Raw genomic sequence first — 19497 nt, forward strand, 5'->3', positions numbered from 1 at the left:
TTGGTTGACAGCATCCTACTAATGAATTTTTTGGTATCTTTTTCCTTAAATCGTTCATCATACAGTTATATAACTTATTAATATCCAGTGATATTATGAAATCCTTTATCAGATCCTTTCCCGAAATTTCAATATAGTGTTATCATTGGTGGTAGTGAAAAGAGTGTTGTTTGCCTTAGAGTTGGAAGACCTTGTATTCAAGTCCTTCCTCTGATATATATGTCCTAGGTAGGTTATCAAAGGGAAATGACTTAACTAACTTGTCATGCTCAAGTTTTCTTTGCAAAATCAATCTCCCCCTAGCATGATTAGTGTGGTCCAGATTATCATCCATTTATATATTTTCATCCTTTTCCCCTCACTTATGTTCTCTTTTATGTCCTTCACCACATAATTTAGCCAATGATTAATGCTTTGTTCTGAATATTTTGAAATTTTGTGGTTATTGTCACACTTGACCTTTTCATCTGTTATTCATGTGCTGATAAACAGCTGGCCCCCTATTCTGATGCATTGCTCAAATTATATCTCATGCCATTTTCGGTTTTTAAGCTTTCGTTGGACACATTCTTTAGCCCTCTTATGTTTATTTTTTTCCTTCACAAGCTATTCTTTGTTCATCATGCATCTGTCCATTGGCCTTTGGGTTGCCTCTAGCTTTGATTCTGCAAATGCTGTGTTTTAGGATTTCTAGTCACACAACACTCACAGCATTGGTGTGAAGTCGAAAAGGTTTAGTTTTATGAAGTGTCCTGGGATCACTAACCATTTCCAAATAGAGGTCAGCCCATCCAGAGTGTCCAAATTACAAAATAACAGAGTTGCAGGGGTTGCCAGGTATACCTAAACCATTCAGTACTTCTAGCCTCCCTTGAGATCCAGACTTATTCAGCCTTTTCTTAACAAGTTCTCATTCACTTTAGGATAACTCCTAAGTGCTAAGAACTTTTTCTTTGCATGAAAATGAAACCTTTCTGTATCTTCCAACTTTTCCTTTCAGTTCTGTGCTCTGATCCAATCAAAACAAGTTTAAGCTCTCTTCTATATGATCATCTACTTTAGAACGTCAGAAATGATTTTTATGATTCCCTGCTCCTCCTGCCCCTAGCCTTTCAGTCTGTCATTTCTCTCCCCACCACCTCCAATTAGATCCAGATTCTTCAGTCAGCCTTTGTATGGTATGCTTTTTGATATCCTGGGATTCTTATGTTAGGGACTTATGGTCTCCCCCTTCTCCCTGGGTCCCACCCCCATTTTAATCAATACCTTTTAATCTTTATGCAATTGTGTTTATATCAAATGACATACATTATCTCACAAAGATAAGATTTGGCAACAAAGCAAGTAGTTTTTACACAGTTTCAATAATAGCAGCTATTTCTTGAAACTTTTTATAGAAATACTGAAATTGTGGAATTGTCGTTTCAAAGGATTTGTTCATTTTTTGGCCTTACTCATCTATCACTTTTAGATTCACTGCAACTTATAGAGACTTAAGAGATCTACAACTGTCTGAGCTCACTGCCATACCCATAGATAGAGAATCCTTATATTAGTGTTCATTCCCAAAAGATTTCACCTGTACTTCAGCTTGGCTTTCTATTTGTGGTACACTAAAACAGTATTTTGAGCCTCATTCTCTTCTCTCCTGAAGGAGTCCTTGGTCTAACTTCCTCCTGTGCTAGGCACTCCTTGGAGAGGAACAGTATTTACCAATATGCATGAGTATATATATTCAGTGACTTGGCCATATAATTATATTTCATTACTTAGATAAAAGGCATTTTAAAAATCCATTTAAATTATCCATTGTGAATTTTTAGACCAATATTTCTTGTGTAATCATAGTTCTAAGTTTGTTCTTGCAATCATGTTTTGAACTTTTAGGCAAAAAATTTTACAAATATCTTTTGATCAGGATCTCTTTTTAAATCTTAAATTCCATTATATTTTATTTTTTCATTTCTTTTAAAATAATAGTTGTAGTGTTTACTGTTCTGATTGAGGTGATTTTGCTTCATATCACTTACAGATTTCTTATTCTCCAGTCATTGGGGGTATATGATCTTAAGTTATATTTATAATTATATGTGAAAAAGATATGGATATTTTGTACAAACAAGCCCTTTTGTATTCATTTTATTATTAGAGTAGTGTTAATATTGGAATTGCTGAATCAGAGGGTATCTAATTTATGAGTTTTTTGCCATCAAAAAAAACTTGACCAGACACAAGTTATTACTATGGAGTTTACCCTTCCTGGAGTCTTATTAATGAGATAACCTTAATCTATACATTCTGATATAATTCATATTTTCTTATGAATTAGGAATTTAATTTGAAATACTTTTTATTAAAAAAAAATCAGAAATAATACCATAGTTCTAGATTCCATTTTCCAGCTTTCTTTTTTATCCAATAATAAAAATAAATAAAATAATAAAAATAAAAATAAAATCTTTAATAATAATCTTCATTTTCACTTTCCTATAATACTTTCCTATTGAATAATTCAAGATTTCCTGTTGCCCATGACAGTATAATTCCTATACCAACTTCTCCTTGTTCATCTCTAAAATTATCTGACACCATTTCCCAAAGTAGAACCTCTCGTTAAGTCTGTTTTTATGCTGCTTACTATGCTGTGTGTGCCAATCACCCACTCTTCTCGGGGATCACCTCCATCCTATAATGTATTCTCTCTATCTCAGCCTTACTTAAAATGCTTATTCCCAGGAAGTATTTACTTTATCAATCTGGGTGATCAATTTTTTTCATCTACTTTTACAGATTCTGTTTTGTACTTGTGATAATATTGATTCAAATAGATTTTTTCCCCTTTTTATTTTTTCAGTTACACATAGAAACAATTTTTGACACTAGTATTCAGACAGGTCTTCTACCCCCCCCCTGCCCCAGTAACTAGTCTGATATGTTATACTACTACTTTTATGCAATCCATATTTCCATATAGCTCATGTCCTATCCTGGTAGAAGACGCATATCACATATACAGTAAAATTCTCATGAAGTAAAATGGAAGACGGAATGCTTGGATCTGTACTCTGACTACAACAGTTCCTTCTTTCTTTCTCTGTGGATAGCATTTTCAACCCGAGTCTTTCGTACTTATCTTGGAAATCAAGTATTTTGGTGGTGGTGGTTGTTTTTTTTTTTTTAATTTTAAGTTCACATGCTCTCTCAAACTAAATGAAAATTTTATGGAAAACTATCTAGGATGATTATTTTTTATATCAGTTTTTGCAGATTGATTGCACCAGGTATGACACATTAACTTAGAACATATGTCAGGCCAAAATTTAAAAAAAGAAAAAAACCTGCCCAAAACACATAGAGATGGAGGGCCAGTACCCTAAGATTAACATGTGTATCCTTTGTAGTTTTCAGAGGGGATCTTTGAGAGCTTTGACTGCAGATGTGGAGGTGAGGTGCTATAAGCAGTAGGGCCTCTTCTCTTGGACTTTTTACCATAATGGTTTATTTTCTTCCTGAAAGAGCTATTCTAGGAATTAGATACATACTGGGTGAAAGGAATTATTCTGGACACTGGACTCAAAAATAAACCAAAACCATCCCTTCTGGTTTACTAATAATGAGTTTTTCATCATCATATTTGGATGAATGTGAACATTTTTGTTAAAATTGCTGGCCCTTTGTTGACTATCTCTCTCTCTCTCTTTTTTTTTTTTTGGACAGGAGACTGAACAGCACCCAGGGGGAAATCCGTGTTGGACCCAGTCATCAGGTAAAACAGATTTTGATAGCCAATCATGCACTTGTGAAATATTGACTTATTTACTAGGTACTAGGAATGCAGTGATAGCAGTCAGCATCTGTCCTTTTTGAACTTCTTTTCTTTCTGAGATAAGAACATGTACATTGAGGAATGAATATAAAGTTAACATTTGGGGAAGAGAGGGCACTGGTAGCTAGAGGACTAGGGAAGGCCTTTATAGAGAGTCTCCCTTTAGCTGAGGTTTAAAGAAACGAAAAAATTCAGGCCCTTACATTCTCAATCCAGTAGTACGACACATCATTTTATTCTAGAAATTAAATGTTAACGTATATTTTATCCATTTTGCAGGTGGAGAAACTGAGATAAAGTGAAATTAATTGACTTAACCTAAAGTTGCATTAATAGGAAATAAGCTAGAATAATATAAGCTTTCTTATTTCCATCTCTGTGATCTTTTATAGTAGGATTCTGTAATACTGCTCCTAAATTTCATTTTAAGATCCTAACCTATTGTTCAATACATTTTTTACCTGACTCTCAATTTCTAAAACTGCATAGAAAAGAGTAGCTATGTGAAGCTAGGTAACTCATTGGATGGGAGAGCCAAATCTGCATTTGGGATGGCCTGGGTTCAAATGTAGCCCTAGACATGTGACTCTGGGCAAGTCATTTTGCTCTGGTTAGCTAGTTCTTATTGCTCTTCTACCTTGGTACCTATACTTATATTGGTTCTAAGCAGAAGGTAAGTGTTTAAAAAAATGTAGCTGGTTAGTTATAATAAATACCACTATGACAATTTTATTTTAATTTTTTAACAAACTGGAATGTGCTTTTGTTTTGTTTTGTTTTTGGAAAACCATTGATTAATTACAATGTAGGTCACTAGTTGCATAAAGTTTTCAGTGTTACTTTTTTCCCTGTTGTTTTGGTTGTAAGATTTATCAATAGAAAAAAGGGAGATAAAATGAAATTAATTGACTTAACCTAAAGTTGCATTAATTGGAAATAAGCTAGAATAATATAAGTTTAGAGATAATCTTGCTTATCTCAATTTACAAATAAGTCAACTCAGACATTATAGAGCTCTCAAGTGAAATGAACTCAACAACCATTGAGTCTAACCTGTGCCTTCACAAGGATCCTCTATAATATACTTGGTAAGTGTTCATCCAGGTTTCCTTGTAGTCCTCCAGTTGAGAGTGGCTTCCCTATATCTCCCTCCTACCTCCATTTCACAAAGCAGCTCTCTCCTTTTTTTTGATAGTTTTAATTGATAAGATTTTTTTTCTTATAGCAAGATCACATTTTCCATTCTTCAATTTATAATTACTGTTCTCAGTTCTGCCCTCTGGAGCTAAGCAGAAGTCTAATTAACTTGTTACATAACCCATAACTTCCAACCTCAGGACCTTCATCCTTAATTCCTTCCTCTTGACACCTGTAATGCAGATTCTTAACTTGAAACATACTATTTTTTTGTGTTATCTGATACAAGGAAGCAATAATAAGGTTATTTCCCAAACTCTGAGCACTGTGCTCCCACCATTACTATCAGATTTAGGATTTTAATACATGGCCTTTTACTTTGTAATTTACTCAAAAAGACCTTTTGGAGAATTAATGATGTAGATTTTATTTCTAGTATGAAGATTAGTATTAATTTAGATATATATCTTAAATATACCCTGCAACCTCCAATCTCCATGAAGAAGCAGTATGTATATTTTTCAGTGATAAATACATTTTGTGTTCTCAGAGAAAAATAAATAGAAGGGTAGTCAGGGAGAGATTAAAAATAATGGTCAGTAATCCTGTGATTTGTGATTGTTAACTTGAATATGTATATATTTTTTGCCAAAAAATGTTTTCTATCCTCACTGTGGAAGATAGTAATACGGCTTAATGGCTCTCTCCCCACCTCCCATGATACTTTTAACTATCTTTTTCTGATCTTATGAGTGACTTAATTTAAATAATTGTATGTGTTAATTTATTCTGTTTTATTTCAGTATTTCTTTCAGCAAATTTCTTTGGTTTCATCTGTTTTAGTTTTGATAATTTGTTTTACATGTTTTATAAAGTTGATATTTTGCAACTGTGCTTTTTATAAAATTGAGTCATTACAAATGAAACATTTCCTGAGATATTCATCCTTTCAGAGTTTTCCATTTATAAGAATTCATTTATAAATTCATTCAGGATTGATAATAATAGTTTTCCTTTTAGCAAGTCGGAATAGCTTGATTTCCCCTTAAATAGAAATTAAGTAGGCAGTCCAAAGAACTTTTAAAGTTTTTCTATTTTATGGGGATGCCATACCAAATATGAGGTTATTTAGAATTTTCAATTAGCAAGCATTTAAGTGGTCACTGTGTAAGGTTATCTTGCAAAGTTATAAGAACTTGTTACATTTGTAAATGTTAGAATATACATATTGCTTTAGATTCATTTCATTTGGTTTTGGATGCTACTGTAACTCCTGTATAGAAACTACTCTAGGTTATATAAATGGTGACATCTTTTAAGTCTTCCCTGGGTGCCACAAGCCAGGTCCATCCCCACTTGTGGCTCCAGGTGTTCTTAGCAGGTGAATGAACGCTTAGGGAAAAAAATAAAAAACAGAAGACAGCTGTGCATATAAATCAGCGGGGGGGGGGGGGGGGGGGGGGGGGGGGGGGCAAGCTTTGTATCTGGTGGCTGCTCCACCCTGCCCAGGCTTGGTGTTTATTCTTGGCCATTTTCTTGGCACACAGATACATCTTTCAACACACATATTTGAGTAAGAATAATTGGAAAAGTGATACATTAAATTTTAACAAATCACTTGATTAACATTCAGAAATCATTATTTATTCTTGTATTGTGATTACAGATTCTGACAGGATGAATAAAGGTTCTACTTAAGACAAATGATTTTGTCACAGGTGGCTTGATTTTCCTCACTATAACCCTTGAGGAGTCTAGGCTTACAAACAATTAAGGAAAACTTACTTACTACTTTTCACAAAAAGAGATAATCAATCAGAAATTCTAAGAACAGTCCAACAATCATAACATTGAGGTTGAGAAATCAGAGAGGCATTGAGCACACAATTCAGATTAATTATTAGGCTGATCATTTCTCAGGGTGTATGGGCAGTTTCTGGTTAGTGAAATTGAGTCACTTGAGTCATGGTGAAGCTTGGAGCACCTGTGCATTTTGTATGGGCTTCTATGATTGATTTTTATACTGACTTTAGGAGAACAAGTTTCTATGCCAGAGGAGTAGGGACATTCTGGGCTTGGTTTGTAGTTAGCTTGCTGTAAATGATGTACCAGAGCAAAAGTTAACTATTTGGATTTTGATCTTTTGGCGATATTTTGGGGAAATAGAGTGCAAGTGTTTTGCTCTTATGTTATTATTCCTTCTGAGGCTAGGGAGTGGATTACAGTCATCTCAATTCCATTAGTAAGGGATGTTAATGAGAGAAGTCATACAGAGGGGGCTGAGTGGGCAAGTCCATCCTGCCAAAGAGCCACTTTGTGACCTCTTGGTTACCACGAGTGACTTTGTCATGGTATTGTGGCCTGATGGCTCCCAGCACCTAGGGATATATTTCTTCAGTTTGTGTCTTACTTTTGAAATTTGTGTCCTTATTTTTTAGGCCAAACTTCCAGAATTGCAACCATTTCCTTCCCCAGATGGTGACCCTGTGACCCAACATGAAGAACTGGTTTGGATGCCTGGAGTTAATGACTGTGACTTACTTATGTACTTGAGGGCAGCAAGGTAATAACAACTAAGTTTACTCTTTTTTTTTTTATTCTGAGTTCAGTACAAAGTACCTGGTGCATTTTAAATAGAGGAGTCATTTTAAATAGAGGAGTCATTTAAATCAGAGAATTTAAGATTTAGAAGTTCAGTTCCTAACTGACTAAAAATCCAACTGCTATGTTGGATTTTTAGTGTTTTTGGAGATCTTCTCACATGAAGTTTTCCAAATATCCTCCAGTATGAACCTTATATTCTAGATTAGTGAGAAGCAATCTGTTGTCTAGAAGTTCAAATGAGTTTGAGTCCTTTTTTGCATTTTTCTGAATGAATCCTCCTCACTGTTATGATTCTTTTCCATAATTCTATCTTAGAGTGTTCTGTCCAAAAGGAAATTCCAAAATAGAGCTACAAGTTTTGCTATTCTCTAGAATAATTGGAGTATTTTGCTTCACTCTTTAAACCTTCCTTGGAATCTCAGCAGTAATTTGAGTGTTGTCTCCAAGGTATAATCATATATTAGGATTTAATATGAAAGTGCTTTATCTAGAGAACCGTTTATATCTATAATGTGGAACTCATCAGTTCACAGAAACAACTTGTAGAGAGTGTCTTTTTCTTGGAGTCAGAGGTTCTGGGTTTGATTATCTGTTCTGCCACTTAGTCTCTTTGTAATCTTGGACAATTTAGTTCCTTTTTGGTTCAAGCTTCATTATCTGAAAATGCAATAGTTGGAAAAGATAATTATGCAGATCCTTTCTAGCTCTAAATTTGTGATCCTATTAATATCTATTTGGTCACAGATCTATACATGAATATTCTTTTGAGAACCAGCAATTAGTGTAGCTTTATTACACCTTCTTATAGTATCAACTTATGGTATGATCCAAGCATTATATCCCTGATATGTATGGCTCAGGATGTGTGCTCAAGCTTTCCTTACTTCCCGGATGTCTTTGGGCAAGTCCTTTTCCTTTCTGGGTCCAAGTCTTTATGCCAGAAATGAGGGAATTTTACTTATTACCTAAAGGCCCTATCAAATTGTAAAAATTCTATTATTTCATTTTCATTTTAGTAATCCCTATTGACTGGATCTGTGATTTCAGTGGTATAAGCAATTCATGTCTGCTTTGTAACATATCATCTTAAAGAATTAGTCGGGGAATAGAAAGTTTGTGACTTGTCAAGGGATGTAAGGGATGTGTTACTTGTATATATATAAGGACAGGCTTGAACACAGACATTTCTAACTCTGATTAGTTATTTATCACACCATTTTGCTTATCAAATATATTATTTATGTTAAATTACATTATAATAATAAAATATAAGTCAAGCAAAATGTTTTTTACAAGTAGATGTAACATATTTGTTGTTAAATTAATAATCAGTATATGGATAGACAATTGGAATAATTGTATACAAATTATTTGTTTAAAATTCTTTGCTTTTTCAAAAGTTTTCTAGCTTATGGAATTGTCATTCCGAAAAAATAAAAGATGACTTGAATTGACTTGAAGAAATATGGTTAGCAAAATTGTAGCACACTGTCATTTTGATATTGGTTTGCTGTTTTCTTGCATGACCTACATACTGGATCAGACAGGGTTATGTGGCAAATCTAATTTACATGGCAGAATGCATTATAAAATAAAAATGCTTATTCTCCCAGATGACTTAGCTATAACAGTGGCATCAAACTCAAAAGGGATTAGCTCACTCAATTTTTATTTTTGTTAAAATTTTCCAGTTACATTTTACTCTTGTGCCCTTACTGAATTATATACCTCTATCCTTGAGAATTTCCTTTTTTTTAAAACTTGGTTTTACTATTTTATTTGTTATACACATAAGTTGAATGTTAGTATCTTTAATATCAAAATTTTAAGAATGAACTTTACTTTGACAGAACTTGCATTAATTATTAATATATTTAATTCAGTAAGTATATTTGCACTATATAAGCACTTAATGTATGAAGGGAAGTCTTCTTGGCTATAGGGATACAGTGATAAAATATGACACAGCTTTTGCTCTAAAGGGACTTGATTAGAGAGGGTAAGGGTTAGAGTTAGAGTTAGGCTAGTAGCTTCACTTTGTCAAACCTATTTTATCATTCATTAATAGGAGAATAAAGGGGGTTGGAAGGGATATCAGGTAGGGACAAAGGAGGAGAAGGGACGGGAAGAGGGAGAGGGAGAATTTATTGTTTACTTCTTTGATAGTGATATGTATTAGGGATACCAAAAAAGTCAACTGGGTTAGTCCTTTCCCTCAAGAATCTTGTACCCTAGAGGGGAAAGCATAATATTTCAGATGATCTAGAAAAGGTAAAAGAAGGACTACTGGTATATGGGCCTGGTTGGGAGCTGGGAAATGAGATGAAGACTTAAAATGTCTGTGTTGTTGTAAGGAAGGTCCTTTGCTAATGGGAATCTTTATTATATTTGGCCTAGTAGGAATGTTTGGCTGATGTTAATTAGCTTTTAGTGGAAGAAGTCAGAAATGTGCCCTTGGTCCTGTTAAGATTTTATCTAGAGGCAGAGTGTATAAATATCAAAAGTGGAAGGTGACAAGAAACAAGGAGGAACAACTGCCACTCTGGATTATGTGGTATCAGAAAAGATCTTTAAGGGTAGATCAGAACTTTGTGTGGTAGAAAGGTTACATGAATATTTTATCAGATTAGTAGCTACAAAAGAGCCAGAAATTCCTGAGAAATCTGTAGTTTGTCATGAAAATTATATCTAGTTGCAGGCTGGCTGACACAATTAAAAATGTAGTATGGTGATCAAAGTGTTAAAAACCTCTTTCCTCCCTCCCCCAACCCCCCCCCTCCTTTTTTTTTTAACCCATGAAGGAGCATGGCGGCTTTTGCGGGAATGTGTGATGGAGGTTCTACTGAGGATGGCTGTGTCGCTGCCTCTCGGGATGACACCACACTCAATGCACTCAACACAGTAAGTCTTAAAATCAACTCCAATAGAAGAAGGAGAATTTCTTTCTTGGATCTGAAGAGGGAGAGACTATGTGTTGATTGTAGAGTGAAGTAAATTTTTTCTTATTCTGGGCTAGTGTAGAATTTTTGGGAGCAGCAATTTAATTCTGAAATTGTGGGAAGATTAGAAGTGGGGTATTTGGGTTATATTCTTTTCATTAGATTCCAGTGTGACCTCATCAGTCATTGTTCTCTTAATAGTCTGTGTTTCTGTGAATGTACCTTTCTAATGTTCTTCAAGGGTTTTCTGAGCATCAAAAGAGATAATGCTTGTTTATGGCCTTGGAAAACCCTAAATACAATACTATGCAAATATACGGCAGTGGAATTTTTAATTAATTAATTAATTAATGTCCTGGAGTCCCAATATTCCTTTTAATCTCGAGGACTGGTGCAAGAAGCACTTATTCTGGGTGGAATTTATATAATTTTAATGTGATTAGTTAGAGTTAGAGGTTTCCTTCTGTAATACTATTTAGAAAAAAATCTGTACCTATGTATATATATGTGCATTCATCTATGTGTATTTTCCCTGTGCTTAATCTGTCATTACAACCTCTATGTTGTTCAATGCTCAGCCTTTAACTTTTGTTCTTATTAACAAAAGTCAGTTTAGTAAAATGGTATGGGAAATAAGAGGATATTTTTCTTCTCTCTCTCACACACATATATACTGTTCCTCTGTTAGGTACACTTTTAGTAAGTTTTTATTTTTTTATATATTTTTTTCTTTTCACTGTGCCATGTTTCTTTGAAAGATTATGATAAAGATCATTTAAGGCTAGCAGAGCTCCTCAAACTTGCTAATTTTAGAAGTGAAGAAGCTGATGGCATAATTTATACACAGTAAGTTATCAGAAAAGCTGGAATAAGAATTCAGGCCCTAGTTCCCTGTTTCTGCCCTCCGTATCATATTGCCTTCCCTAAATTGAAATGTGAGACAATATCATACAATGGAAAAAGCTCTAGACTTGGAATACTGAAGTTCCTAAGGAAGCCCAAGTCTTCCACCCAAAGCTATTTTACTGTATGTAGCACAAGTCACGGAACAGTCTCGTTTTCTGATATATTTATACATTTGTACTGCCAGTCTCATTGTGGTAGTATTGGTATTACATTTATATGTATACAGTATATACATGTATATGTTAAGTATGGTAAGGACTATATGTAAAGCATTTTTTCAAATTCCCAAAGTATTATTTAAATGTAAGGTAAGGAAAACAGGATTAGGTTCATACCAGGGCATGATTCCTAGAAAATTCAGCTCATAATGGGTAATATTCCAGAAGACATAGTAAAACTTCCGTTAACTAGGATCTCTATGTGGTGGTAGTGATTTAGAATTGATTGTTTATTGAAATGTTTGTAAAATGCTCTGATCTACTTCCCCAACTTTAACTCATGGTGATGGACTATTTCTACTTCTTATAATACCTGAGATTCATTTTTCTGAAATCTTTGAGCCTCTATAGGAAGATTTAGACACGGAAGGTGAAGTAAATTCGACTAAATGTCTACCATCTCAAAAACATCCTTGAAAGCTTTAATGATAGTTAACATAAAACCTAAATAAGTGCAAAATCTCTGTTATGGACATGTGTTTTTGTTTTTGTTTTTTTTTACTAATGTAAAGAATTTTTTGAGAAAATTCTCATTTAGAGGTTTTTATTAAGAAGTCAATTGACTGCTCTTTATTTTATTATGAAGATTCTTCATTTTTGTGGGCCATTCACTTTATTCTTTGTTGTATTTTTCATGTAGTATCATACCATAATTATTTGTGTAGTTGTCTTATTCCTCTACTAGATAATACGCTCCATAAGGGTTTGAAATCTTATGTTTCCTGTACTTTTTTCTTCTCCATTGCATAACATGGTATTAATAGCACACAGTAATTTTAATAAATGTTATTAAATATTTAATCTAAGTGCCTATGAGAATTCTTTTAATTGATTTTTATCAGTTCACATAACTTTGTTCTAAATGTACTTCACAAATAAATTCCTCTTGAAATTTCTGTTTTTAGTTATTATAAAGTGACTTAATTTCTTCAACTGCCTCTCTGACAGTAATTCCTCACTGCCCTCGCAGTGATCCACTGTGTCCTCTATTCTAATCATTTCTCCCAATCTGAAATATTGCCATTAGGAAAAAATTATTTTTTCTTCACTCTTGTTTTGCTTATGTTAAAACTTTTACACGATATTTATTATTTATAAACTCATGAACTTTTTATTCCAAGAGGTCTTTTATTTTTTTATTTCATTACTACTTGCCTAAAAAGGAAATGACTCACTATATAACCATCTTCTTGTGTTCTGGAAGACAGATTCTGATTCACAATGAACAAGTTAATCTCTCATTACAATCTGTATGAAGAACTCTCCTTTGTTGACTCATTGAGAATTTCTGTTCTTCCTCTTTGGGGCATGTGTGTGTGTATAAATGGATATGTGTCTCTTAAGTTAATTAATAAAGGTTCGCCTAGCACTTCCTGCATAGAGAGTACTGAGCTAGGCACTAGTACCATAGATTAAATAAAGCATAGTCCTTCAAGTAGTTTATCATTTAGTAAGTCAATTTGAGTAATACTAGCTGATACTCATATTAAACCCAAACTTGGTCTGAGGTTTCAAGCCTTGGTGAGTAGGAAAATGTTGGTGCCATTAAAAGTAATGAGCACGTTAGGAGGAATGGAATGGATGAGGTGCTGCGATCGGTTTGAAATGTTTTAAATGTGAGAAGCTTTTTGTATACATGGTAGAACTGTCTGGATGGCAGTTAATAGAAATAGAGCTCTTGGGAGTAGTGAATGGTGGCTAAATAGAACTGGGAATCATATGAATAGAACTGATGGGTTGAAGCTATGGTAATGGATGAGATCAGAAGGAAAGGAATATAGAGAGGGAAGGGAAGAAGGGGAGGTGGTAAGGGCTCAAAGAGAATGTTCATAGCATTTGCTTTAGGGAATTCATCAGATCAATAGAAAACTTGCCATTCAGTAATGAGGGCCTTGTTGAAGTTAAGTTGCATTGCTTTGTTGTGGAGACAAATAGCTTATTTTCTTGGGCTTCTCCTGGATCTCTAAGCAGTTTGGTACTAAGAAGAGAGAAAGGAATTATTGAGTAAGAGGAAAGATATAACTGAAGGATTGGAGATGTTACAGAAAAGACAGAGTAGAAATGCTGGTCATGTGAGTTGTGGAAACTCAACTGTTAGACATTTTAGAAGGTTTATTAATTTTCGAAGTCACCAAGGATGATAAGGTTTGGGATTAAGAACAGATAGAGTTATTTCTTGATGTCACGAAGTATGAGTAGATACTGCGAACTTGAGGAACAGTGGAGGAAAGGTTTGGCAGTGCACTTAAGAAGCAAAGACTGTTCTGACAGCGTTTTTTGCCTTGTAAGTTTAGAAGATTGGCAATGGATGTAGCATCTCCTTAAGGAAATCCCAATTAGTGCTGAGAAATATCATTCTGAAAGGGAATTCAACAAACATTTATTAAATGACTTCCTTAATAAGAGGCAGATAATAGGAATAAATGGACAAAACCAAAATTCCCATTCTCTGGGTGCTTACATTATATAAGAGATGAAGGACAAAAGGACTTTGTTAATGGTAAGAAAGAGTGGAAGGTCTAGGCAAGGTTGTAAGTTGTGGATATTTTGATTATAAATATATGAATTATTTAGCAGTGGAAGAGATATTTGCATAGATATGTAGTGAATCTAGATGAAAGTGATTAAAAAGAATTCCTTTTTGGGGGATAGGGGTAGCTGGGTGGTTCAGTTAATTGAGAGTCAGGTATAGAGATGGGAGATCCTGGGTTCAAATGTGGCCTCAGGCATTTCCTAGCTGTGTGACTCTGGTTAAGTCATTTAATAGCAATTGTCTAGCCCTTACTACTCTTCTGCCTTAGACCCAATACACAGTATTGATTCTAAGATGGATAAGGTTTTTTTAAAAAAAGAATACATTGGAAATTCTTGGGTGGATATTTAGTAAATTGTCCCATTTAAATGGAATTTTGGCTAACATTTCATATGTCTACCCAAACCTTCACTGTTTTACCTCCAGGGACTCTGAAGAACAAGCATAATTTCTCTTCCATATAACATCCCTTCCTCCTCCTATCCTCTAACCTTCTTTTTTCCAGAATAAACATCCCCTAGTTCTTTTAATTGACTATCATTTGGCATGAGACTCTTCAATAATTGAATGCAACTATTCTCAGGATATTCATTAGCTTATCGAAATCTTCCTTTTTCCTTGATACTATGCTTTTCTATGTAGCCGGTAATCACGTTAGCTTTGATGAAGGTGAGGGGTTACTTTGCCATATAACTATTATTTGCAGATTTTCCTTTCCCTATACTTTTCCTTCTTTCTCCAGTGTCTGTATCAGAACTCCTTTGGGATAGCTATCCCAGGAAATCTGCTGAGAGGTGACACCCTATCCCCTTCCCTTGTCTAGGCTGAGTCACTGCTTACCTAACTTGGATAAGGAAATGCTCTATTCCTTCTGATGAGATGGAGAAGTGCCAAACATTACCATCTGTCAGCTCTGCCAGAGCTTGCTAAGACCCATTTGGTCTGCTTATGTAATTTAAGGACCTCTAGACCTAGATATCCACCACATCACTTTGTACTTCCAGACCTTCTATCTCGCTTGAAATGACACTGCATTTTCTGTGTTGTCTCCACGAATGAGAGTGTGACCACTTGGAGAACAGAGACCATTTCATTTATTCCTATTTGTATTCCCCTTGGTTAGCACAGTGCTTAATTCACAGTGAGCCCTTGTGAAATGCTTTTTCATTAATTCAGTTACATTAAGGAAGAAAGATTTAACTTGAAGAATGATGAGAATTTCAGAAAAGAGATAATAATAGCATTTATGTAATACTTTAAAGTTTACAAACAGCTTTAGCTGTTTAGATCTCATTTAATTTCACAACCACCTTGAGATGTTGGTACTATTATTCATCCATTTTTATAGATGAAGAGGATAGATGACTTGTCCACAGCTTTAAGTATTTAAAGGAGAATTTGGACTGATGTTTTCCTATCCTTAGTTGAGCCTTGAATTTTAAGGCTTCTAAGAGGCAGAGATGAAGAGGTGTGTGTTTCGAGCATTTTAGATAACTTATGCAATTATATGAAGTTGGGAGATGGTGTGTTTAAATTCAAGGAACAGCTGGGTATTTGGTCCATCAGTCCCAAGCAGGAATACTGAGCTAAGGATAGAATAATAAATATTTATTGGGTCATGGATGACTTTAAGTGTGTTTGATCTGACAGATATGGGGAAGCAACAAAGACTTTTAATCAGGCAAATGACATGAATAGACATGCATCTTCGAGTGATTATTTTATCATACCAGAAGCAGGAATATGAACTATGAAACTTAGCAAGAATTGATGGGAACTTGAACTAGGGTGGGTGGCTATGTGAGTGGAGAAATGTGGAATGGATGCAAGAAAGAATATTATTTTTAAATCTTTATTGATGTTATCATTTTTATACCATCATAGTTTCCCTCATCCTTCCCCTCCCAGGTAGCCATCCCATCCCATATAACAAATAGTAGTTGAACACAACCCACTCCCTGCCCTCCCAAAAGCTGAAAAATCTAAAGAATTGGTCAACACATCAGAAAAATTCCTATACCCTGTAACACCTGTGGATTTTTCACCCCCACAAGTGGTTGGGATATTTTTTAATATTGCTTCATTTGAGTTCTGCTTTATCTTTATAATTTTGTTGCATTTAAATTTTTTGAGGGTATTTCTTTCCATTTGCATTGTTTTAGTTATTTAGTTTTCTTCTTTATTGGACTTATTTCCCTTTTCATCAATTATTCAGTTCAATCTCCCGATGCTTCTCTGTATTCATCATATTCTTTATTCCTTACAGTATAGCAGTACTCTTACTAATAAGTAATGAAAATAGATAAAGTAATACATATTTTATGTTCCATGACTTATTTAGGTGTTTCCTAGTCAATGACCATTTTATCTATTTTTTCTCAAATTCTTTGATATTATAAAAAGTGTTGCTATAAGTATTTTGGTATATGTGGGAATTTTTTTTCTTATACTTTACTTCCTTAGGCTATAAGCTCTTTCATAAAAGATCTGTCTTTTAATCATAGTTTTATATATTAAACCATTATGTTTTTGTTCCTCATACCAGCTCTGTATGGCAGATAGTACAAATATTATTTTCTATGCAAGTAAAATGAAGCACAGAGAAGTTATGAGACTTTTTAGATGGCACAGTCAGGAAGTGGCCAGTCTGAAATTTGAACTTGAGTTTTCTGCCAGTCCTCTTTCCACTATATTAATAATATAGGTTTCCCCTCACTTCTTTCTTCTTTTAAGTGAAAGTTAAACTTTTTGAAGTTTATTTGAATTTTGGAGGGGCTCTTGTTAGCAATTTTGCAGCTTTGTCTGAAGTTTAACTTCAAGCCTTCTTTTCTCTTTTTAAATGAGTAGTAATTAAGTGCTCTAGAGAACAAAACCAATGAAACTCATTCCTGAGTTTATTTTTAATGTTCTTCATCAGGCGAATCTCCTACATAAGAAAGAATTGAAATATTTTATTTGGACAAATATTGTTTTATTCAAAATAGCTATAAAAATATCCTTCCAATTACTGTTTCTGTAATTTCACTTGAGGAAATTAAGCCTCTAAACACCTAAAAGAAAGCTTTTACTTAACTACAAGTATGAAGAAAAGCATTTAAGGAACTTAATTTGTAATTGTAAGGAGAGCATATTTTAGTTAATTATTCATTTAAAACATATTTATTCAGTACCTAGTACATGTAGGATACTGTGAAGTCTACTGAGAGGGTCCCATAAATGACTGATGATAACATATCTTCTGGTATTTATATTAACACCCGACCATACATCTTAAATCCCAAATTTTGGAACTAGTGAAGGGGGAATGAGAATCTGTTGATTATTCTACAGTGAATGTTATGGAATTCCTATTTCTATAATGAATATTTACCCTACTTACCTTACAAAGCCAATTGTTATTCCTGTATAAGCATAATATTGACAGGTCCTTTGCCTCCCATGTCTTGTTTCCACTTTGATCTCTCCATACCAGGCCTCCCTTGTGTCTAACACTTCTTAGATTTGGGCAATGCTCAACCTTCCTCCTCCATGTGCTTCTATCTTTTGACTCGACTTTTCTCTTTTGTCCAGCCACCCTCACTGGTCATAGGGTCATAATTTTAGAGCTAGAAAAGCTAGAAGTGGTCAAGCTCAGATACAACTAATTGGCTTAATGGATAGAAAGCCAGGCCTAGAGATGAGAAGTTCTGGGTTCAAACCTGGCCTCAGATACTTCTTAGCTGTATGATCTTGGGCAAGTCACTTGATCCCCATTGCTTAGACCTTACCATTTCTGCCCTGCAACCAATACCAAGTGTTGATTCTAGGACTGAAGTTAGGTTTTTTGTTTTTGTTTTGTTTTGTTGTTTCTTTTCAAGGAAAAAGAGGTCAAGCTCTTAATTTTACAAAAGAAGGAGATGATGAGGCTTTCCACAGCATACTCACTTTTAGTTTAGATATCCAATCCAGTTTCCCCTGCATCATGCTGGTTCTGCTTGGGTTTCTGCCATTTCTCCTCATATACTTCCTTTCCCTACCCCTAGTTGCTCTTTGTAGAACCAGTGTTAAGAAAGGGAAATGTACATGATCCACAAAATAGGTGTTATTTCTTTGCCTCGTTGCCCTTAATCCAGACTTCTACTGCACATAAGAAATGGTTGGGGCATCTGGGTCTAATGATGAAGAATTAATCAGGGGTTAAGATATTCTTCCTAATAGGGTTTTTAAGATAACTTCAAGTTTACCCGTCTAAGTGCATTTTTAATAAAATTGAAAGTGCTTTGATTTGGAAGCTTTCAAAGGCATTCATCTACTAAACTGAACTGAATTGAACATTGGCCCAGTTGTTCAATGGTGAATCCTAATGATTATACATAGTGATGTATATAGTGAGGTACATAGTGATGCCTTGTGGTATTGTAGAGGCATAGAGTGCACTTTGCCCCTTCACCAAATTGGCTATTGAGCTTTTGTTTGTGTCCTTCTTTGCTTTCAATCAGTATTTTTTACTTTTTTATGGTCTTCTTGTAACAGATAATTCACATCCTTTTCTTACTTTTTCATTTGCAATTATTAAGTCCCTGCTATATACCAGACCTTGTGCCATAATACATTAATAAATTTAAATCCCTAATGTTCAGAAATTTTTATTCTTTTGGGGAGGGAGGAGGGCAGCTTTTAAATATAAATCATTTGTTCCACAAGATGGAGGACTAGACATTTTTTTTTCAATACTCTTAAGCCCCATGTCATACCTAAGACAAGAATTATGCATGAGAGAGAAAGAACTTGTGGCTTTCTCTGCAGAACAAAATACTGCCAAGTTCTATGAGGTGAAAGATTGATGAGTTACCATCTAAGAAGACCAATCTCTAATGCGTAGTGATTATTCAGCAGGCATACTGTGGCAGAGCACCATAACCTGACCCACATGTTGCTACTCTGAGATCCACTTAGGGAGCAGCTAGGCGGTTCAGTGGTTTGAGAGCCAGGTCTAGACAGGAGGCCCTGGGCTTAAATTTGGCTTCAGATAGGTCCTAGCTGTGTTCTGGACAGGTCACTTAACTCCTATTGCCTAGCACTTGCCCTTCTGTCTTATAGAGTTGTTACTAAGATAGAAAGTAAGGCTTTTTAAAAATTTCCTTGCTGCTGCTGTACTAGAACACCATGCCCATATCCTGCCATTTGCCCCAGCTACCCTTACCCTCTCTCTTCCAGGAAGTGAAAGTGTTTGAAAGCAGATGATTTTGTGTGTGTGCTTGGGAGGGGGTGAGGGAAGGGCAAGGGGAAGGGGGCGAGAGTGCTCTAAAATCTACTTGTTAAGGGAATCTACCATGAAAGGAAAGAGTGAGAAAG

The 19497-nt window shown here is 34.8% G+C and overlaps 1 protein-coding gene and 1 pseudogene across 16 annotated transcripts in view; one reads left to right on the forward strand and one right to left on the reverse strand.

Annotated features, from left to right (window-relative positions):
- RERE (arginine-glutamic acid dipeptide repeats) overlaps positions 1-19497 on the forward strand; it is a 574348-nt gene that overhangs the window by 390639 nt on the left and 164212 nt on the right. For all 16 annotated transcript variants that reach the window (XM_007493036.3, XM_056795844.1, XM_056795845.1 and 13 more), the window contains 3 exons: positions 3718-3766; positions 7402-7526; positions 10369-10468. In XM_007493036.3, coding sequence (XP_007493098.1) covers positions 3718-3766; positions 7402-7526; positions 10369-10468 — 274 coding nt within the window. The remainder of the gene's footprint in view (positions 1-3717; positions 3767-7401; positions 7527-10368; positions 10469-19497) is intronic.
- LOC130453907 (COMM domain-containing protein 6-like) lies at positions 1352-1528 on the reverse strand (annotated as a pseudogene).

This window comes from Monodelphis domestica, chromosome 4 (assembly GCF_027887165.1).
Source record: "Monodelphis domestica isolate mMonDom1 chromosome 4, mMonDom1.pri, whole genome shotgun sequence".
NCBI classification, from domain to species: Eukaryota; Metazoa; Chordata; class Mammalia; order Didelphimorphia; family Didelphidae; genus Monodelphis; species Monodelphis domestica.